This window comes from Lycorma delicatula, chromosome 2 (assembly GCF_047948215.1).
Source record: "Lycorma delicatula isolate Av1 chromosome 2, ASM4794821v1, whole genome shotgun sequence".
Lineage (NCBI taxonomy): Eukaryota > Metazoa > Arthropoda > Insecta > Hemiptera > Fulgoridae > Lycorma > Lycorma delicatula.
In genome coordinates, this window is record NC_134456.1 from 54,987,141 (window position 1) to 55,011,813 (window position 24,673).

Below are 24,673 nucleotides of genomic sequence, written 5' to 3' on the forward strand. Positions count from 1 at the left end.
ATTGCAACCAATCAATCACTTTGTTCCGAAGAAGGATACCTGTTTACAGCAATAATCTACCTCTTGATCTGAAATGGACTCTATTAAAATCTACATATTCTACCGTATTGTGTTCTCAACTACATATTTTGACTTCAGTAGTGGAACTGGTTTACCAAATATTTAGAGATAAATTCTGGAGTATAGCTTGGGTATTGTGTACATGCTAACAAGATAGACATTAAAAGATAATAACTAAGACTGTTTGCAAAGTGAAATAGAATTATTGTCATTTTCGAAGAATCTGATGAGACTAATGATGAAGCTGTATAATTATGAATTCTAAAAAGTATACAATTTTTTAAGCCTATACAAAAGTTAATTTAATATGCCAAATGTAAATAAATTTATTAAGACTAGAATCAATCCACCATTTTATAATTTAAACTTGCATTAAACTACAAACATGTACATAATAAAGAAGTTTATAACAAAATGAATAAATTGAATTCTTAATATATCTACATTAATAAAAAAGTTACATCTGAAAACTTCAGATATGTCCGTTTAGTTTTAAATGCAAGAATCAATCAGTTTAACACTAGAATGGTCAAGCCGGGTCTCTAAAACCCAGCAGTTTTGATTTTTAACTATTTTTCTACTAAAAGTTATTATTTTTAATTGAGCTCTCATGTACCTTCCCAAAACACCCTCAAGAGGCCTCTAATGTCACAATTCAGCAACTCATCACATCAGTCTGTGAATAACAATTCACAGTAAATAGCAAGTGTAACTTATATAAAAGTAATAACAATAAATAATAATTTCAAAGTAAACAACAATAAGTTGCGTGTGGTTGTGACAGACCTAGCCAACCATTCTCATTACTAATTTTAGTCTGTGTAAAACATAGTATTTTAGTGTTCTATATGCAATTTTAGCCAGTTGTGTAATGTACTGTGATTAGTATAACCTCTATCAATGTTTTGATAAACTTTGAAAATAAAATTGCTGGCCATTGAATGGTAACATCTCGGCCTTTCATCCAAAGGTCCTGGGTTTGAATCTCGGTCAGCATGGCATTTTTCATATGCTACATTTCCATATCCCACACACAACCTTAAAGCTTATGTGGCGATATCATAAAAAAAATTCTAATATTAAAGTTGGACAGATTTTTATGACGATTTAAGTGAAGTTGATGATTCAGAATTCAAACAATTTACTGACCGTGATAGCAATAGTGAATGTGAACTTAGTGATGGCAAAATAGAAACTGCAGAACCATAAGTGCCTTCCATTTCTAGCGTTCCCACACCCACTTTGGCCATGCTATTGATGCAGAATCAGGTACGATGCCACTATGCTTCTATTTGGGTAGAGATAAAAAATCAAATGGAAGAAAAACATTTTCCTGCAAATGTCAGAACTAGGTGGCACATCATAATCTCCAAGCATTTACCTGGCAGTGAATGCAAGACATGCAATGAACAAACACACACACCAGAATTGTGGTAACTGTTTTTCAGTGAACCCTTGATTAATAATCGAATCTACAAATATTCTTATTGACTCCATTAAATAAAATTACCAAAGTGATACACATATGGCTAGACTAAAAAACATGAAAAAATAAAACCTTATTTTGGACTGCTGTACATAGCTGGAGCTCTGTATGAAAGTAAAATGAACATTAAAGTTTTGGAATACTGATGGGATTGGGGTAAAAACTTTTAGAGCAACTATATCTTTGGAGAAGTTTAGATTTTTGATGTGTGTGTGTGTGTGTGTGTGTGTGTGTGTGTGTGTATGAAGAATGTTTTGAAAAGTAAAGAATTTACCGATAAGTATCCTGTTTATTTATCATGCATTTCTCTTCTAATCTAAGTCAAATTAAACCTTACATTATTACCTTCGTAAATATGCACTTAAAAGATATTAGAATACGATTTTTATTTTTTAAATAAATAATTTTTTTCAAAATACTTACAATAAAAACCAATATATTTTTAAATTTTCTTAAAAACAATTAAAACCTTTTCAAAATGAAATAATCAATATTATCTTATGAAATCTTGTATCTCAGTAGGCACTAATTTTTTTTTTAATTAATTTTACTTTTAATTAATTTATTTCTAGGGTCGAACAGACTTAGCCCAATTGTTTTTGTAACTTTTTCTGCCCACCACCCTAGAGTTAATTCTACAAAAATTCAAAAATGTTTTTAAACAAGTTTTTGGACACGCTAATTTAGAGAACTAAGTTGGCTAAGTTAAGTATGTCAATTGAGCTTCTTCATAATCACTCTGATGTGTAGAGTTAAAGAAAAATATTCAAAAAATTTAAGCACATTAAAAGAAATCTTTAACTTTTAAGTGCGATAAAGAAACTAAAAAATATGTATGCACATATTTACTTTCTGAGAGAAGAAAATTTTATTATTAGCTTCCTCAAGGTGTTCTTCAAAGACTTCAATGGCAATTCCAGGCCATGTTTTTTGTCCACCAGCAGCAACAATCCCTGCCAAATGACATTTAAAAGCACCATCTCTCACACTGCAAAAATCATCCACAAGAGTCGCAAGACATGATGAATTTACAGCAACAGTAACCGCTATGTCCTTTAACAATACCTAAAATGAGATATTTTAGTAAGTTACTTGAGAAAAGTGGCATACTTCTAATACTAATAAAATATACAAGTAAAGCAATACACTGAAATTTTGAAAACTTATAATGTAGTAATATCAATGATGAGTAGTAAATCATTATCTCTTAAATTATTCTTTAATAGCATAATTTTTATGCTATTTCTTTAAAATAATAGAATGTGGAAAACTCAATAAATGACTATAAACAGAAGAAAGAAACAAAAAAATTTAAGAAAGAAACAAAATTAAAACTTAGTTATTAAAACTTCCTGAATTTCTTTTTAATTGGTAGTGTTCATAATAAACAGTAGTTAATATTTACGAGCATAAATAAAACTATAATTAACTTCAACAAAAATTAATTTAATAGAAAATTATTAAATTACAATTAAATAGGAAATATTAAAATGACCATAATATTAATAAATTAGCTTTTATTAATATTGGGAATTCGCATTTATTTTTCTCCAAAAATAAATAATATTATACCAAATTTTAAATAAAAAATACAGAAAATATTAATAAAATATGTAATTAGATTTGCTTATCTTGTAATGTCACTTATGTATTTTTATTATTCTGTTGTATAGTGTTTTGAATTATTCTCTAATCTTCCATACCTCCTGTTTAAATATCACCTAATGAAATTATTTCTCAAGGATAGTAAAACCATACGCTCATATATCTCTTAGCAATATACATGCTTATCTAAGGCAGCCATATTTTCCTTGTGTATATCTAAATATTTCAATTAATTTATATCTCTTAATAAATCTTTTTATATTTATATAAAATTTGTAATACCTCCCACTATAACATTTAACAGTTACAACAAGTGCTAAAGTACTTTGTTTATTCAACAAAGAATATAAACATATTTACTTGATTCTGCAATTTTTCAATTGTTTTCACTCTCTCTCCCATATTACTCATTGTTTACGCCATTCTGGCATAAAGTTTTTCCGTTATTTCTACGAATTCACAGCTAGGGTAGGTCCCGTTGCTTTGTTACAAGGAATGTTTGAATTCCACTTGGTTTCGTATTACTGGGTCCGTAAAGTCCACCTGTCTCTATTATTGTTATTGTATTCGACCCTCCCCCCGTCATCCTTAGCGACCGCGCCCATTATTCTATCGAGTTATTTCTGGCTAACCTTTTCAAACACCCGTTATCTTTTCGTCCTCTTACTAATATACACACACACAATATCCTGTCCACTACCTGGTTCTGGTTACCCCCGCCTTTTTTCGCCATCTTTTCGGCAGAGTACCTCCAACATCTCACCACTGCAGTCGCCTCGGGCAATACTCTCCTGCAAAATCTGTGTTAACATTCACGCTCAAGCAGAATTTCAAACTCATCACAACACATTTGAGATTCCGCGCCTCACTCTACCACTAAACCACATCACGCCGCTGTATTCCTGACTCACCGTGCGGACTACGCCCAGGACTACAGAGGTATTCTTCCGTACTTGCTGTTACGAGGTCATCTCTGGCAAATATCTGTGTGCTACAGGCAAGTTCAGTTTTTCTTTACTCATTACGTTAAACCTTTATGTTATCATTCAAATTTGTGGAACATTCAGTTCATCCTACCTATGCCGTTCAAGTTTCAATTTCACTTCAGTACAGTCACGACAGGTCACTTACAGAAGGCTGTCAATTCAGCTGCAACCCATTTCATGTGCTCAATTAAGTTCAGTGTGATTATATTGTAATTAATTCTTTTGTACTGTAATATTATTGTGTATTTTTCTACGTCAACTAAAATTACATTTTTACATTATTTAACGTTAAGTTTGTGGTTCATAAATCAGGAAAGGCCAATGCCAATCAAGATTTACTTTAATTTATTTTTCTAAGGTTATGACATTTGTTCATTACTAATTTTTCAATATTACAGCATTTGTCAGTAATGCAATAGTTTTCCAGTTATATTATGTCTATTGATGTTTGGTTTTTCTAAGTTTATAATTGTAAATCTCATTTTAATAATATTATTACTGATTTGCTGATTTCAGTTGATATTTCTTATGTGAAATTAAGTTATGTTTAGTTCATAATTTCATTCAATTTAAGGTTATGCTTTAACATAAGTTCAGTTGTTTTACATAATTAAAGTCCAATTTCTTTTGGCAAATACTAGCTGTGTGTTTTTTTTATTTTTTAACTTTACCCAACATAGCTAGTTGTTTTTGGTCCTCCGGCTGCCGGATATCATTCCGGATTTACAGTTCATACTACATTTCTTAAAGTAAATTTTTTGTCATAAAATCTCTTTCAAACATTTTTGATCTAAACTTTTTCTATTATATAAATACTTTAAATTGTTCTTTCAAATTTAGAATATCTTATATTGTATTGTTTTTAAGCATGTTACTGAAAGTAATGATTTCATGAAAGTTGTAAACAACTACTAATTACAGTAATTATATAATTAATTATTGCTTGTGATAATTTAATATAACGATTATCGTATGTATTAATTCTCTGATAAAAAATTCTTTCTGATTTTATAGTATTGTTGTGTAATTAAGTTGTTATTTTTAAGAGTGGTATTTCATATTGTATTTAATCTTACTATTTAAATATTTATTGTAAACTTAATGCACAACATGACTCGTGCTCAGGCCACCATCATTTCAGCTAACGCTGCGCTGTTAGCCAAAGCGCAGCTTCGTGTTAACAAACTCAGGAGAATCGTCAACTTTCACGGAATTTCCGTATCTAGTAAACAATTTGATGATATCAAAGCCCTCGATCAACAGTTTTATGGCATCCTCGATGAAATTCTTGTCAATAACTCAGAAATAAAAAACCAGTCAGAAATTTGTGATATAAATTTAATCAGCACCGAATGGGATTCATTGTTTTGTCCCATTAAACGTGTAGAATCAGAAACTCCCGATTTAAAACAGAATATCAAACCAGTCTTTCATTCCTTATTAGAGACTCCGAAATTCAAAATTCCCATTTTTTCTGGAAATTTCCACGACTGGATAAATTTTCACAATCTGTTCAAAGGTTCCGTCCATGAAAATTCACAGTTATCTTCTGAACAAAAACTGCAAATTCTAAGGACACATTTATCTGGTAATGCGCTCCTATTAATTGAATCTCTGCCAATTTCTGCGGAAAATTATCAAGTCGCTTATGACATTTTGATTTCTAGATATGACAACAACCACTTAATTCGCGTTGGTGGACGTCAACAGTCGTCACTGGCCTATGATTCAAAACATCAGCTGTTACTGCCCAAAACTTCCAATTTATCCAAACTTCTCATCAGAAAACATCATCTCGATGGCATGCACTGTGGTCCTCGACACACCCAAGCACTCGTCGCGCAACGTTTTTGGGTCATATCTGCACACACTGTAATTCGTCAAGCCATTAAAAACTGTTTGACTTGGCAACGCTTCAGACCCTTCTCAACCCAACCAATCATGGCTGATCTTCCTGCTGATCGTGTCATTCCTCAACGGGCCTTCTCTGCTGTAGACACTGACTTTGCCGGACCCTTCCCTTATAAATCTTCTAATTTACGAAACGGCAAAATCCAAAAGGGATATTTGTGTATCTTTAAATGTTTGTCCACCAAAGCTGTGCATTTGAAATTTGTTTCTGATCTATCCACTCAAGCCTTCCTCGCATCCTTCCAACGCTTTAGGCCGACCTCATACAGTGTACTCGGACAATGGTACAAATTTCGTCGGCGCTTCGAGGCATTTAAGGGAAGTTTCGAATCTCCTTGCCAATCCCCAAGATCAAATCTCAACCAATCTGTCGTCCCAAGGCGTCACTTGGCATTTTTAATCCACCTTATGCTCCCAACTTCGGTGGTCTGTGGGAAGCCGCTGTCAAATCGGCCAAAACGTTACTACATCGAACCTTCGGTGACGCCCCCTTCACCTTTGAAGAATTTTTGCACAATTTTCGCCCGTATTGAGGCAATTATGAATAGCCGACCTCTAACTTCTCTTTCATCGGACCCTGCTGAAGAATCCTGCACGCTTTCCCCTGGACACTTCCTTTTCGGATCTCCAATCCTTGGACTTCCCGAAAAACCCATTGGTGTCATCTCGGAAACATTTCCTGGTAAGGATGGTATCTTCCGTGTCATCCGTATCAAACTCTCTTCTGGTTTCATCACTCCTCCTGGAAACAAGATTCCTCCTCTGGTCTTCTCTTCATGATTCTGCTCGCTCGCCCCCCAGTATGTTTACGCCATTCTGGCATAAAGTTTTTCCGTTATTTCTACGAATTCACAGCTAGGGTAGGTCCCGTTGCTTTGTTACAAGGAATGTTTGAATTCCACTTGGTTTCGTATTACTGGGTCCGTAAAGTCCACCTGTCTCTATTATTGTTATTGTATTCGACCCTCCCCCCGTCATCCTTAGCGACCGCGCCCATTATTCTATCGAGTTATTTCTGGCTAACCTTTTCAAACACCCGTTATCTTTTCGTCCTCTTACTAATATACACACACACAATATCCTGTCCACTACCTGGTTCTGGTTACCCCCGCCTTTTTTCGCCATCTTTTCGGCAGAGTACCTCCAACATCTCACCACTGCAGTCGCCTCGGGCAATACTCTCCTGCAAAATCTGTGTTAACATTCACGCTCAAGCAGAATTTCAAACTCATCACAACACATTTGAGATTCCGCGCCTCACTCTACCACTAAACCACATCACGCCGCTGTATTCCTGACTCACCGTGCGGACTACGCCCAGGACTACAGAGGTATTCTTCCGTACTTGCTGTTACGAGGTCATCTCTGGCAAATATCTGTGTGCTACAGGCAAGTTCAGTTTTTCTTTACTCATTACGTTAAACCTTTATGTTATCATTCAAATTTGTGGAACATTCAGTTCATCCTACCTATGCCGTTCAAGTTTCAATTTCACTTCAGTACAGTCACGACAGGTCACTTACAGAAGGCTGTCAATTCAGCTGCAACCCATTTCATGTGCTCAATTAAGTTCAGTGTGATTATATTGTAATTAATTCTTTTGTACTGTAATATTATTGTGTATTTTTCTACGTCAACTAAAATTACATTTTTACATTATTTAACGTTAAGTTTGTGGTTCATAAATCAGGAAAGGCCAATGCCAATCAAGATTTACTTTAATTTATTTTTCTAAGGTTATGACATTTGTTCATTACTAATTTTTCAATATTACAGCATTTGTCAGTAATGCAATAGTTTTCCAGTTATATTATGTCTATTGATGTTTGGTTTTTCTAAGTTTATAATTGTAAATCTCATTTTAATAATATTATTACTGATTTGCTGATTTCAGTTGATATTTCTTATGTGAAATTAAGTTATGTTTAGTTCATAATTTCATTCAATTTAAGGTTATGCTTTAACATAAGTTCAGTTGTTTTACATAATTAAAGTCCAATTTCTTTTGGCAAATACTAGCTGTGTGTTTTTTTTATTTTTTAACTTTACCCAACACTCATCCATCTGATAATTCTATTTTTTAGGGAAGATATCAATTGAATGTTCCTTTACATAAACTAATTTTTGGTTTGGTAGACATCAGACCTGTTTACCTGTAAAAAAGCATGTCTTTCTTTCAGTTTGAAAAATTTCTAGTAATTTCTGCATATACGTCTAGATTCATTAAACCAGTAACTTTTTTAAAATTTACACAAAATGAAACGTGAAGTTTAATGAGCCATTTTTGACAACTAGGTATTTTTCCTTTATTGTGTTTCATGTATTACCTTAACTGCTGAGAAATATATGTGGCTCATTAATAATAATCTTACAGAATCGAGAGCACAATTGGTAATTTTTCTTACTTTGGATGCCTTACTATGAATAAAATTTTAAAAAATAATTTGTTGCAGGCAACCTTTATAAGCAAATAAACATTTTTGTATTGAGATATTACATAATTTAGTTTATTCATAATTTAATTTTATAGAATTTAGTCTCTACTCATAGGGCTCAATAATTCTAGCACTAATTACACATAAATAGATGTTTTACTTTCGAGTGGAAGTGAACCTGAAAATAAATGAGACAAGACTATAGTAATCACTGAAATGATTTATGAGTTTTATAAATACATGAAAGGGGTCAAGAGACAAGACAAAATGTTAGATTATTACTCCTATTCTTCTAATTCTCTTAGATGATATAAACATTTGGTTATTCACATATTTCATATTATAGTCATACATGGCCATAATTTATACAACAAATTCAGTGGTACGTAAACAAAATTACAGGATTTCTGTATAGCAGCCTGTGAGTTCTTGTTATCAGACCTAGATGTAACACTAGTAAAGAAACCTAAGATTAATCAAGAACTGCACTTATCCACCTTCCTTCCTACAAGTAAAACAAGAAAATAAAGAGACAGTAAAAAATGTATGGCAGAAAGAAAGAACAACTAGACCCAGTTATACTTGCTTCCATTGCCCCAATTTAACTAGCTTATGCCTAGAACAATGATTTGAAAAGTATTATGAATAATAAAGCTGCTTTTTAATAGTAGATGATTTATTATGAATGTTTTAAGGACAGTTAAATTTCCATTTGCTAAAAATATGCAAAATTTCCAAAAGTTAAGCTAAATTGTAACTTTTCTTTAAAAAAGATATTTAATAACTAATGATATAAGAAATATTTATAAGTCTATGTTCCATTTAATATTATTTTTATCACCAATCCAATTGAATGAATATTAAATATTAATTTAGTTAATCCAATTGTGTAATTAATTATAATATTTTTATAATTAACACTTTATTATTTTTTATTTTATCTCTATAGATAATACAAATGTTAAAAACTTTATTATATTAAAAAAAAATATTTAAATTACTGACTTAACAATAAATATTTTAATTTATTCAAAGCACTTACAATTTTCACTTTAAAACTTGAAATAAACTATCCTTAAAACTTTGCCAGACTTAAAATAATTTCTATAGAAAATCAATATATCTTATGTTAAACAAATTCTATTAACATAAGGAAATGTGAAACTAAATGATAAAAATAAAATTAAAAAAGTGACAATTGAGAGTAATATAAAGATATAAGAAAGGTTTATCCAAAAATAAAGTTTCAAAACTGGGGAAATAGGTGGTGAAATATTACCACCAGTAACTGAATAGCTTGCTCAGCTTGGGAAGTGTGTTAAGAAGCTATGTTGTTTGTCTCAATGTGTAGTGTGTAACACTTGGTTCATTCTGTTGCTGTTAGGATTTTCTCCCACAGATTCATTTCTAACAATTACAGTTAAATTATAAGTTACTGAACTTATTAAATATATATTGGTAACATATTTTTATGTATAGCAAACATGACAATACTAGAAACCCACAGTAACAAAGTTATATTTCAAATAATTGAACAATTTTTCATAATATAAAATGGTAATAAAAATATAAATAATGAATAAGTAAAAGTTGAATATAAAGACTGGCTGCTTAGAATGATAATAATATATTTAATTTAAATTATTCAAAGGTGAATAAATTAATAATTAAATATGGCATCAAAACAATAGTCTACTATAATTAAACTTCTTAATAAAAAAAAGGTGACTATGCATCCATCACGTGCATATAGGGATCTCTCATCCCTCTTTCCTTTTGATGAATGATCACTTGGTTGCCGATACTTCTCTAGTTGGCATTTTGTAGCTGACAGTTCTAAGCAACACATCTTAATAAAATTAAGCACCTATGAAATTTACTACTCTACAAGCTGCATAATACTGATCAGATTTTCCACACTCCTTTCTATTTTTTCTAAATATGAATAAAAATAAATTTACCACATACTGTACTTATAAATTAATAAAGGAAAAATAACCTTTAGTAATTTTATGAATTATTTGAAAGTGATTGGGGTAAAATTACAGCAGTTATTGTGTCCACAAGAAAGTGAGAAAAAAAAAATATATAGATATAGTTATATAATTTGAGCTGATGGTGGTTTTGGAGTTTGGGAATGTGAAACGCAAAGATATGTCAAAATTTTCCAGAAGTCAAATCATGGTACCCATTACAATAGGTAGCATTCTTATGTAATCAACCTTCATTCTTTCTTTTCCTGTTTAGCCTCCGGTAACTACAGTTTTTAGATAATTCTTCAGAGGATGAATGAGGATGATATGTATGAGTGTAAATGAAGTGTAGTCTTGTACATTCTCAGTTTAACCATTCCTGAGATGTGTGGTTAATTGAAACCCAACCACCAAAGAACACCGGTATCCACGATCTAGTATTCAAATCCGTGTAAAAATAACTGGTTTTACTAGGACTTAGTGGTTAACGAGTCTTCCCAGACTTAGTCTGGGAAGACTCGTTAACCACTAGACCTAAAAGGGAAAAAGTGGTTCAGGTTCAGCACAATCATCTGGGAATAAAAGGAAAAAAGGTTCAAAAAGAACTAAGATGTAAGTACACATCTAGAAGATAGAAATGAAAATTATGAGAGAAAAAATAATGCACTGGAACAGTTATATGATGGTAAAAGCCTATGCGTAATTAATTGTATTCGACTGGAATGAATGAGAGAAATTATATATTTAGGGATAAGATTTGCAGAAGATAGCAAGTAAGAGAAAGAATTGGGTATAAAAGTTCAAGACAATTATTTAATTTTTACCAGAATGTCAAAAGCTTATTATACAGTAAGAGATTTGAGAAAGAGCAACCGAAATGGCTCAGGACATCTGAAAAGAGTGCAGAATGGGAAGCGGTAATTTTTTGAAACAGAAGAGGAAAGTAGAAGACTTAGGTTTGAGACCTAGGAAGGTGATATGACTGCAAAGTAAAAAAAAGCCATGAAGTGAAGAATCACGTTAAAAGATGTTTTTTTGGAGAGGAATAAATGGAGAATTACCCAACAGGGAAGCCTAGAAAATGGTAAAGTATTACTGTTATCAGCATTAAGAATCATTTTTAATTATCATTAAAAATCAATTTTGAATTTTACGTAAACAATCAAAGACTTCTATCAGTTAGTAAATTCTATTCAATTACATGTATCATGTATACATAGTTAGAATATCACAATCAGTAAAAAAAATGAAATAAAAAAGACTATTCACATATTTATTAAACTTCTTTGTTCTACTGAAATAAAAAACTACACTGCTTATTTTATTAATTCTACAAACTTACCAAAACCATACTTTTCAATAATTTGGTGGATCATACATTTTTACTTATAATTGCACAAGTATAGTTTTTGGAAAGGTTTTAAATACATTATTATTATTATTAATATATAAAAAATTTAAGTTACTTTGTTCATTGGAGATAGTATGTTTATTTTTAAATAAGTGTCTCATTTGATTTCATATATGTATTTTTTAAATAATGCTATTAGTTACCAGATGCTTCTCTCCATTCCTTTCTGTGTTTGTGTTTACGCTTAGCATAATTTACTATCTTACAACCTGATTTATCTGTTTATATAATTCATCTTTGTCTTCTCTACATTTTTAACTTTTTATATATCCCTCAATGACTAAATTAATAAAAAAACTATGATGTAAAAGCAATTAATAAATGAAAATAAATCATATTTATTTTATTTTAGAATGTTTGTTGTACTTTGTTTATGTTGTTTTTATTTTATATGTTAATACGTGTTAACAATCTCTTACAAGATTCTGTCACAAATCTCTCTCTTAAATTGTTTATCTAAAAAACCACTTCAATTCATACTGCAAGATTTTAATATTCTCTAATAACATTATATTTCAAAGGCCTCTATCCTTTTTCTTTCCATTTTTACCACTGACATTTTATAATGACTACTAGGTTAAATGCAAGCATGTCCTCATTAGACCTTATTTTAAACTTTCAGTTCATTTTTCCAGTGTAACCATATCACGTGTTTTGATGCCATATTTACTGTAATTAACTGTTCATGTCATTTATAATGTTTTTATTAAAATATTTTTATTTTAACATCTTTTTTAGATATTTGTTTTCAAACATACTACTAGGATATCATATAAAAAGATCACTTAAATGAGAGATAAAAAGAGTTATATAATCATTATGCACTTCAGTTATACTTTACAAAACTTTTATTTGCACATTTTTCATAGATTTGTTGATGAAATTAATACTACAAATATTTAATAATTTCTTTCTTTCCTTAATTTATGTACATCTCCTTGTGTGTAACACAGCTGAAGTAAAAATAAGATTAGAATAAAAATTAATTTTACATATTAAAAATTGTATGGTAAATATTAAAGGTAAAGGATTTATAATAAATATCAGTTTCAATGTTATTATTTTAACTTACAGTAATGTGAAAAAAAAAACTGTTTTAACTTGTTTCAACAGAATAACAAGGTTTATTTTTATTATTAATGTAATTACATTTATTTTATATTTGTCATTTATGAATGGATTATAAATAAATAAGTTATGACCCATAATAGTATTTGTGTTATATAAAATGCTAATTTGAAATCCAATTCATGGAGTAAATTTCAGACAGATGTGCATCACATTATAATGCCATACAAATGAAAGAGATAAATTTTAGTATCAAATTAGAGTTGATGGAATATATACTGAATAACAGTAAATTTTTTTCCTGTTTAGCCTCTGGGAATTACCATCAGGTATTACTTCAGAGGATGAATTAGGATGATATGTATGAATGAAAGTGAAGGGTAGTCTTGTAGTCTCAGGTCGACCATTTCTGAGATGTGTGGTTAATTGAAACCCAACCACCAAAGAACATTAGTATCCACTACCTAGTATTCAAATCCATATAAAAGTAACTGCCTTTAGTAGGACTTGAACGCTGGAACTCTCAACTTCCAAATCAGCTGATTTGCAAAGATACGTTCACCACTAGACCAGCCAAGGTTGAATGATAGTAATTACACTAAATAAAATCTTCTGTTCTTGAATTATTTGTAAGTTTGGTTTTAATTACATAAATAGTGTCATTTACATTACACAGGTATGTATTTTGGTGACATAACTTCAAATTCATTCTCTATATTTTATTTTAAGTATAGCTTTTAACATTTTATCAATAACTTTTGAAAAAAGTAAGAGTGTTTAATAAATCTATTAATGGATACACAGGACATTCAATAATTAATAAGACAAATTGATGAAGAGAAAAAATGGTTCATTCAATGACACCCACCAGGTTGGTCTAGTGGTGAACGCATCTTCCCAAATCAGCTGATTTGGAAATCAAGAGTTCCAGCATTCAAGTCCTAGTAAAGGCAGTTACTTTTATACGGATTTGAATACTAGATCATAGATACCAGTGTTCTTTGGTGGTTGGCTTTCAATTAACCCCACATCTCAGGAATGGTCAAACCGAGACTGTAAAGACTGCACTTCATTTACACTCATACATATCATCCTCATTCATCCTCTGAAGTAACACCTGAACATTAATTTCAATGTTCATTCAATGAAAATGAATCTTTTTGAGATCTAGTTGGCAACCTTCGAAACATATTTAATCACCTGTCTGATAATAATTAATCTTAACATAACCTATTTTGTTGATCTCAGAAGGTCAGGTATGCTTGAAACATGTATGCTGAAAGAGCAACATGCAGCGGATTTTTGCTATCAGAAGGTGTGAAACAGGTGGAAATTTACTCAAGAATGTTGAAACAGTATGGTGAAAAGTGTTTAAATCGCAGTAACATGTATTAGTGGGTGGAACAGTTTAATTCAGCAGAACAAGTGTGACTGATCTCCATCACTTTGAAATACCAGTTGAAGTTTTGACTACTGCGCTGCAAAATCGCATAAATGATCTTAATTGTGAAGACGGGCAAGTCAAAATTTCCCAAATTGCTACTTTGTGTTGGAACTGCGCATTCAATCATTACTGACATGTTGAATTATCGAAAAACGTGTTGAAGATTGGTTCCAAGACAGTTGACTCAAGCCCGTAAAGACATCCAGATTCGCATTTGTTCTGAGCTCAAAGAACAGTTTGAAGCAATAAGTAATGGCTTTCTAGATTGTATAATAACATGTGATGAAATGTGGATACACCATTTCGAGCCCGAATCCAAACGGCAAAGTCTTTAGTGGAAACATCGGGATTTGCCCACCAAAAAAAATTCAAAACTCATATGTCAACCAGTAAAGTGATGTTGATGGTCTTCTGGGACTTGCAAGGATCAATTTTTAGTGAATATTTAGAACAATGTACTGTAAACAGCGAGTACTATTCTAACATGCTCCAACAGAAAGTGAGACCTGCAACAAGGCGATAACGTAAGAGTACTCTATCAAAAGGTGTGATTCTCTTGCATGAGATAAGATTTTTTATGCAACAAGAAGTTCGACAACAACAAAGCGGTACATGAATGGTTCAAATAACAAGGTAAAGACTTCTTCGTTCCAGGAATCAGAAAGCTCACAGAATGGTGGGAAAAGTGTATAAATGTTGCTGAAGACTATGTTGAAAAGTAATGTAAGTTTCATTGTCATTGAATAAATCGTTTTTTCTCTACATCAATTTGTCTCTTTAAATACTGAATGTCCCTCTTATATTGAAATGTTGGAATATGAAATTAGGGATTTTTGGCTTTTAGTTTGGGATTGTTGGGGATTATCTGCCATCATGCCAAACATTTATAACAGGATTTTGAGTTCAAATTAGTTCATGGATTGTATATGCACAAAACACTGATGATATTCTTTTTATTAAAAAATCTATCTACAGGGTAAAAATTTTTAAGACTGAATTTTCTGAAATTTTCCCTTCTTTATTTATGTCTACTATATTTTTTTATTCCTGAATCCCCAATTTTAGAGGAAGACAGAAAAAATTAGAATATTCGTGTACTTTTGCCGGTTTATATAAAATCTGAATGACGTTATACCAAGTGTTTTTTACATTTACAAAGTTTTCACTTTAATAATAACTCTTTTTAACAGAGCTTATTTTCAAGTTTGGGCCAATTTTAACATATTCTATCGTTATTTTAAGGATAGGCAGCGAAAGTGTAATGTATAAATGTAAATTAAATTTTGATGTATGTAAGTTACTTTTCTTACGATAAATAATACAGTAATTAAATTCTAATGAGTATCTAATTAAATGTGAAAATATCTGTTACTGCTACAACGAGCGTTAAGGGCAACACAATAAATAAAGCTGATAAAACTTGCTTGAACAGGGAATGATTTTATGTAAAAACAATACTTAGAACTCGTGAAAGCTTGAATTAAAATTACGCAAGTAGAGCGATGCTCAGAAGTCAGTGTCGCCTGCACTTAGCTACTGCTACATCAACACAAAAACACACAGATGATGTTTTTAATAATATACAAACAAATACACAGTAGTAATTGGATTTTATTGCTACAGCACACACCGCACACTAATGAACAATCCGTAAGTATTTAACTATTTTATTAAATTTACATCTTTTGAAGAAGTATGTTTATAGCCATAAAAAGAAAGTGTTTTTAACAGATTTCAACAAAAAGACCCACATGCATACAAATAAATATGTTCTTTTTTTAATTTATAATCAAGCATTAGCCTTTACCGTATGACTGTATTAGATGATAACTTTTTATGTTGTACAGTATGTTTCTGTGACGGTCCTGTTATTAGTTTTCTAAACAGTTTAAATAAAAAATTATTTCATGTTTTATATTTTAATTTTATTTATTTATTTAAATATAAACAATGAAAAAATATTGTAAACCTGATAAAAATAATACTGTATAGATAAAATGAAAAATACTGCAAATACTCCTCCGCCTTCTAAGGAACGCTGAGTATGTACAGAGTGATTCAAAGAAACAGGAAATTTAGAAAGTTGGTTGGTAGCCGTGGGTGATTGGTACCACTTGATAAGTGGCGCCAGCCTCACTAACCTAACCTGCCATTTAGTTGTCATGGATCCTTGGAGTGGTGCGCAACGTGCATTTGCTATCAAAGCGTTTTACAAAAACAATGACAGTGTGGAGGGCGCGTGTAGAGAATTTCACCGTCATTTTAATCTGGGACGCCACGACCGTGTTCCATCAGCACAAGCAATTAAAACATGGATATCTAATTTTGAGGAAACTGGTTCGGCAATGAAAAAGAAACCTCCAGGCCGTGAGCGAACCGTCCGTACACCACAGAATGTTCAAGCTTTACAAGATGCTGTCACACGAAGTCCACATCGGTCAATCCATCGTCTCTCAGCATCTTTACAATTGCATAGTTCAAGTGTTCGAAGAATGTTGGTGAAGGACTTGCAATTCCATCCATACAAGTTGCAGATCATCCAGGAACTGAAACCGAACGATGCAGTTGTGCGAGCACAAGTCTGTAATGTAATGCTTCAGAAGATAAATGATAACTAACAGTTTGTTCACGAACTGTGGATGTCAGACGAGGCGCATTTCCACCTCAGTGGATTTGTTAACAAGCAAAATTTCAGATACTGGGCACAAGAAAATCCTACGCAGCTACACCAGCATCCGTTGCACAGCCAGAAAGTGACCGTGTGGTGTGCTATGTCATCTTACGGTGTTATAGGCCCTTATTTTTTTGAGAATGACAGCGGTCTTGTGATTACAGTGTCGTCGGCTCGTTACGTAGACATGCTTGAAACCTTCGTTGTGGAACAACAAAAGAGATTTCCACCAATTCTTAACACAGCCTGGTTTCAACAAGACGGAGCATTGTCACATACTGCACGAATATCGATGGCAGCTGTACGCCGATTGTTTGGACAACGTGTCATTTCACGAAATGGTGACATTAGATGGCCTTCCAGATCGCCTGATCTCTCAGCTTGCGGTTACTTTTTGTGTGGGTTACCTTAAAAGCAAAGTGTTCCACAGTAGACCTGCTACAACGGAAGAACTGAAGGCAAAGATCCGAGAAGCAATTGCGGAAATTCCAGTGGAGATGTTACATCAAACCATGAAAAATTTAACGAAGAGACTTCGTGAGTGTTTACGTAGAAGAGGAGGTCACCTGCAATATGTCATCTTTAAAAAATAAACTAAAATGTATGTATCCTAAAATGGCAACAATTGTACAATTACATGAAATAAAATTCATTTTCAAAAAAAAACTTTTCATTAACGTTATTTAATTTTTTAAATTTCCCATTTCTTTGAATCACCCTGTATAAATGACAAACACTAATACAAATTAAATTACTGGATACTAAGCAAATATGATGCTGTTTTCTTTAAAACATTATTTAAATACTAAGATTTACCACATTTAATTTTAATATATCCTTTATAACAGTATACTTGAAATTTGTCTTCAGGAAGATTTTCTTCAATAATTCCTCTAAACCACTGATCTTCATCTTCTTTAAATACAGCACAAATCATACCCTTTTCCCAGATTTCACTCCGGGTAGGTGTTGATGATTTATAGTAAATGTTCATATCTTCAAACAATCTAAAAATAAAAAAAATAAAATCACGGCTACAAAAAAAATCTTAAAAATAATATACTAGAATTTACTATACTATGAATATTTTAAATGAAAAAGAGACAAGTGGCTAAAGTTTATACAACATTTATGTTTTTTTTATGAGATATTCAAAAAACATTTTATGTTCTACTTGTATTAGAATTTAAAATACATCTTAGGTATAAAGATAATACATTCACTAGCTAACTGATTAATTAATAAATTAAGACAATGATAATTTAACAAATATATTGAATGTATAGTTAAAAAATTTTCTGTTGTTTAATTTACTCATTTACTTAATATTATTGATTTTACTCAATCAATGTGCTACACATACACAGTAAAGAATAGAATACATACTGACAAATAATAGAATTATTTTTCAAAAACTTGTTTTAAAAAAATCTGCTTAATAAAAAACTACCTAATATAGCTAGCTAATAACTAGATAATAGTAACATGAATTGGTATAATTTTGGATACATTTTCTTATATAGCACTTATGAGACTATTATTAATAATAAAATTAAAAAAAAAACAGTAATACAAAATAAAAATAAATTACTCAACTATTTTTTACTAATTTACCAATAATACTGCCATTTAGGGACAAATTCAATCCATTATTTAATCAAAGTAATACATTTACCAGACATATCTAGAGAACAGGTTATTCAATCATTACATCTGAAGTAATTCAATTTCTTAATTTCTGGAAGAAAAATGTGACCATGCAATATTCTATGTCAAACCAAGGAAGTTTATGAAGATGCGATGGATGAATCTTCAGTACGGTGATGGTGATGGTGAAATTTTAATGCATGGGAAGAGAGAGAGAGAGAACATATGCAATGAGGAACAAACTAGTCACCCATCGATTATTACAGATGATCTGCTACATTGCGTTGATATGATACATTGTGTTTAAACAGGAGAAGCATGTAACATGATAAAATAATTGAAAATTTTTCATTTGTTTCTTGCACAACTATCCATAAAATTGCCACTGTTCATTTCAAGTACAAAAAATCTGTATGAGGTGGGAGCCTCATAGGCTTAGTAATGAACAGAAAAAGTGTTCAAATCATTGTTATTTTTGAATCATTACATAAAGAATGGAGATAAATTCTTTACCATATTCTGACGAGGAATGAAATCAGGGTTTTATATGCTATGATGCTAAGTCAGAGAGTAAACAGTCTATGGAATGACATAACTCTCTTTCATCATTCAAATCAAAAAGATAAGCAGACAGTTTCTACTCAAAACGTTATGGCTACTGTCTTCTGGGACCAAAAAGGTCCTTGTATCAAGCAATTCAAAATCATAAGGGCCAATTGTGTACTGGGTAGTTAGATCCTACTTGACAATGCATGGTGAGAAAACAAACAAATTGCTCGAAAATTTAAGTGAGAAATTTTTTATCAGCCTACAGTCCTGACTTGGCCACTAATGACTATAATCCATTCACCAAACTTGGAGGCAAGTGTTTTGAGAGTGATGAAGACCTGTAAAAAAGAGTGCCTACTTATCTATTTAAACTGTTAGTGGAGCAATGTGACATGGGAAAAAGTATTGGGCAGTATGATTAGTGCTTAAATGTACATAGTGACTATTAAAGAGTAACTTAAGGTTGGTTTTGTTAAAAAATGTTTGTAATTATCTCAGTCCTTATAAATCAAATGATAACAGAGAACCAGTTGATACAGATAATCAAATCACACATAAACTTGATCTCGACTATAAATATACCAAATGCAGATGCTGCACATCTCAAAATTGTACAGTGTTTTAGCAATGATTTTATTCAGAATTGGAAGTGGCATAGCAATGTTAGATTTATGGGTCTTACTGTAAAATAGGGATTTGAATTGCTGTTTCGACTAGTTTATCTGAATATAATAAGCGATAACATAGAAAGGCCAATGGATTCAACACCTCCTGCATAATAAGCAAATAAATATGAAGAATAATAATAAGCCTACCTAGGAAATTCTGCAAAGGGACTACAGCTGTTCTTCATATACCCATCAATAATTTTATAAACGGCAAGTTAATATTTTTACTTATCACTGAATGATGTGGAGTTGTGATTATCAATTTGTGCATTTAGAAACTACTACACAAAAGCCAATAACGTAAAATTATACGTTGTAAAAAACCACTTGCTCAGGTTCTTGTTACTATAACAAGATATTTACTTAAAGCCAAACTTAAAACCTTCCAATTACAATTAATTGTAACTCAAGATGCTAACTATTATGTACAATTATTGGTCTTTGTCTATAATTTATAGCTAATTCTACACAAGTTCAGGCCACTAATAACAAACACACTAACCATCAATTAAAATAATTTCATAATTTCCTAACTCTGTTGTTTCTGTGTTTTCATTACATAATTTGACACGATCAACATACATTTACAATAATCTTAAAAAATATTTTATTTAATTTTAAGAAAATTTTTACTTACTTTTTCATATCATCAATTTGTATATTAAAAGAGACATAAAAGCTGCCAGGATTAATAACTTTTCTCACAGTAACAGGAAGTCTTGTACTAATCATTCCATCATCACTAGTAGATGACTTCACTTCAAGACTACTAACTGTACTTATAGACTGAAGGCTTCGACTTAAACTCTTGCTATATTTCTTTCTTGAATGAATACTAACAGTTTCAAATAAATGTTCTGCTTGCATCTGGAATTACCATATGAACTAGTAATAAAATATTGAAAAAAATTAACATAATATTTAAATAATAAGTTTTCTTTTTATATTTGTCATAAACAAATAATAAGCTTACGTACCCAGTACATATATCAGGTATTTGGAAAGATATTAGATCAGACCAGATTAAGTATTTCTTCACTTTACATTAATTAGCTAATTAGTAATTTGACAACCAGCACCAACAACGCTGCCACCACAATCACCACCACTACAATCATTATTATTATTATTATTATTATGAATTAATCAGGTAATAAATTATACAATCCTACACATTATTCTTTTTCTTGGATTTAACATTTTGGAATTTAATGCTTTTCTTCTTCTAATATGTTATAGGTTAGTTTCAAAGTTATTTTCTATTGAAATATCAAATATCCAACAATAAAATCACAACATTATTGAAAAATATTTAAAAGGCAAACAGTAAATTTAAATTGTTTACATTAAGATTCAGTAATACACTGAAGTACTTATGAATATGTAAAAGGCAAGATAGTAGCATTCATAAGTGTTTTTTTTTTTTTGTAAACTGCTTAAGAATTGTGCAGTTAATTTGTAAGTCCTGCTTATTTAAGTGGTAAAGAAGAAATTTAAAAATAATATTTGTTTTTTAAATATTGACAGAAACTTTAAAAAAAAATTGTTGTATTAAAACTGTCTGGCTTCAAATATCGACAGATAGGTTGTTTTTTTTTGTCATGAATATGAGAGATGAAAGCATCTCAATTAATTATGGGGGGAGGGGTAATTCTGTTATAAAATTAATTGTAATTTAAATGATAGTCAGACCATGTGTGATTTTTACACAGCTTTTGATTCGATGGAGAGAAATCTCTTGTATTATAAGTTAATATTAGTGTTTTGACAAAATTTATAGACATTTTGAAAAGTTCATATAATGACAGTCAATCGTCACTTTTAACTGGTATGAATTAACGTGTAGTCTTGAAACAAAAACTTGTTTAAAGTAAGGATGTGTTCTGACATGCTTTTATATATGTTTATTAATGATTCTCTGATTTTTTGGATGGTGTGGGTTTGGATAGATAATATGAATATCTTTGTTACATGCAGATGTCGTCTGTATTACTACATCAGACCTGAAAACACTTCAGAATACAATTAAAATTATGGAGGAGTACTGTGAAATTTAGAATTTAACTCTCAACTTAGATAAGTAAAAAGTTAAGTTTTTAGGAAAGATAGGAAATTTTCAGCAAATTAACAACAGCATTATAAGGAGAAATTAAATGAGGTTGTTAACTACCTTAAATATCTGGAAAATGGACTCGCTCCTCAGCAGAGTTTTAAGAAACATTTAAGGGAAAAGCTGTGGGAAGTGAGTTTTTGTTGGACAGGTATTTTTTTTTTTAACTAAAATGGGACACCATCACCAGCTAAATATCAAGTTTTTACAAATGCATTGTTGCCATATAGGAATTTTGCTGCAGAGATTTGGGGTATAAAGTGATGTGACAGAAGTTGAGCAACTTTAAATGGGTTTTATAAAGAGATTGTTTGCTCTCCCTGCGTCCATCCAAAAATTATGTAACCTTATTGCGATTAATAAAAAATTAAAGTTTTTTTAGAGAGTTTATTTTGTAAGATAAGATTATTTTATTTTGTATCTAAGTAATATTTCTTTTATTAACATCTCTATTATGATTATATAATAATTTACAGCATAACTGGACTTTTTTTTTGTAATTTACTAGGGAAAAATTAGGAATATTTGTATTCTAGAGAGAATGATAAAAAATCTGTTAAATGCATACGGAGATTCTTTGTAATGATGAAGAAAGTTATAAATGTGTAAGATAATGAAGAAGCAGAACATAATAATTTTATAATTATAAAATAAAAACAAATCACTTTCCATTTTCTGTTATGTAACTCCATGACTAAAGGAAAAATATAATTAATTCAAATCAAAGAAAATGCTCTGGAAAATCGTTAACATCAAGAAGTGATGACAATGTTGAGTGTATCAGAAACTTGATACGGAATGATCGGCAATTAACTGTCAGAATGATTGCAGAACAATTAAATTTGAACCATACCACAGTCCATCAGAATTTAGCAAACGAATTGGACATGAAAAAAGTTTGTGCAAAATTAGTCCCAAAAAACCTTACTATTGAACAGAAAAACAACAGGGTGGAAGTGTGCTACGATCTTCTAGGGCAAATTGAAACTGATCCTGATTTTCTAAAAAAAATGTTATAACTGGTGACGAATTTTGGATATTTGAGTAAACTCAGAAACAAAATGCCAGAGCATGGAGTGGCACACTTCAAACTCACCACGTCCCAAAAATGAGTAAATCAAAAATCAAAACCATGCTAATTTGTTTCTTCGATAGCAATGCCATTGTCCATAAGGAGTTTTTGCCTACAGGACAAACTGTAAATCAATATGTTTACCGAGAAATTCTTGAAAGACTGCAGAAAAAAGTTACCCACATGAGACCAGCCATCAAAGACAACTGGATGCTGTATCATGACAATGCACCTTGACACACTCACTGAGTTTTGGCAAAGAAAAACATTCCTGTAGTTCCTCAACTACCTTATTCACCTGACTTGAGTCCAAGTGACTTTTTCCTGTTACCGACTTTAAAAAAACACTTCAAAGGAATTTTGGAATAGTAGAAAACATTAAAAAAATGTAACTGACCATCTGAACGATACTCTGGTTTCTGAGTTCTGATAGTGCAATGAAGAGTGGGATAACCGTTTGAAGTGTTGTGTGGCTATCAAAGGGAACTATTTCGAAGGTGATAGAGTCCATATATAATTGGATTGTAAATAAAAAGTTTTTCTGAGCTAATCTCATTATTTTATTTGCAGTCCTCCTATATCTAACAAAATAAAAGAAATAATATAGGGTAAATGAAAGAATATAAGGCCTAACGGAATTTCTATTAGAATTGGGAATGTTATACAACGAGAGAGATGTACTTAAAAGTGAAAGGAATATATGGTGGAACTACATTTATCTACAATAAATCACAAGATCTTCCCATAGAAGTTCAGGTTAAAATGGAAGAGGATGAAGTAGGAGCAGTAATGACAAAGTCTGGGGTTGTGCAAACAATAAAAGGTATGAAGAATGGAAAATAAGTAGGAACAGATGAGCGGCCAAGTGAATAAGGATTATGAAAAATGGTGACTGTAATACAATTTACAATAGTGGGATGTGGCCAGAAGACTTTCTTAAAATAACCAAGATTTAAACCTCTAAAAAGCATGGTGCAGTTAACTTTTAAGATTATGGGGCAAATAGACTAATTTTCCATTCAAAAAAATATTCATCTGTGAATTCTGACTATAATTTTGAATAAAAATGGCTACAAAAGAGCAATTTGGATTCAGGATCACGAGGAGAATAAGGGTTGCTATCAGAGTAATATCAACTATCACAGAAAGAAGTAAAGGAATAAATGCAAATTTCATGAATATGGAAAAAGCATTCAATTGTGTAAAATGAGGTAGAATAATGGAAATATTAAGAAACCAAAGAGCAGATTGGAAAAATAGAAGATTAATATTAAATAATTGGACCTTAATCAGAAAATGACTATGCAAATAACGGATGCTTCAACTGAGTGGTTTGATGTAAAAAGGAGAGTAGTTGCTGTCTATCACCAACCTTGTTTAATATATATGTTTAAGATAGGAACGAAAATATACTAGAAGAAGGAAGTAGAATAAATTGTGTAAGGTTTGCAGATGACATGGTTTATCTTATAAACAAAAGCACAAGACACTCAACAGATGATTTCAAACTTAAATGAGAACAGGACAGAATAAAGAATGAAAATGAATGCTATAAAAACTAAAATAATCAGGATAGA

At 31.1% G+C, this 24,673-nt stretch overlaps 1 protein-coding gene across 2 annotated transcripts in view; it reads right to left on the reverse strand.

The window, feature by feature from the left end:
• Positions 1–24,673, reverse strand: part of LOC142320175 (RING finger protein 17-like) — a 42,643-nt gene that overhangs the window by 12,420 nt on the left and 5,550 nt on the right. For both annotated transcript variants that reach the window (XM_075357855.1, XM_075357856.1), the window contains exons 3-5: positions 20,552–20,781; positions 17,904–18,057; positions 2,396–2,611 (exon numbers count right to left, since the gene is read on the reverse strand). In XM_075357855.1, coding sequence (XP_075213970.1) covers positions 2,396–2,611; positions 17,904–18,057; positions 20,552–20,781 — 600 coding nt within the window. The remainder of the gene's footprint in view (positions 1–2,395; positions 2,612–17,903; positions 18,058–20,551; positions 20,782–24,673) is intronic.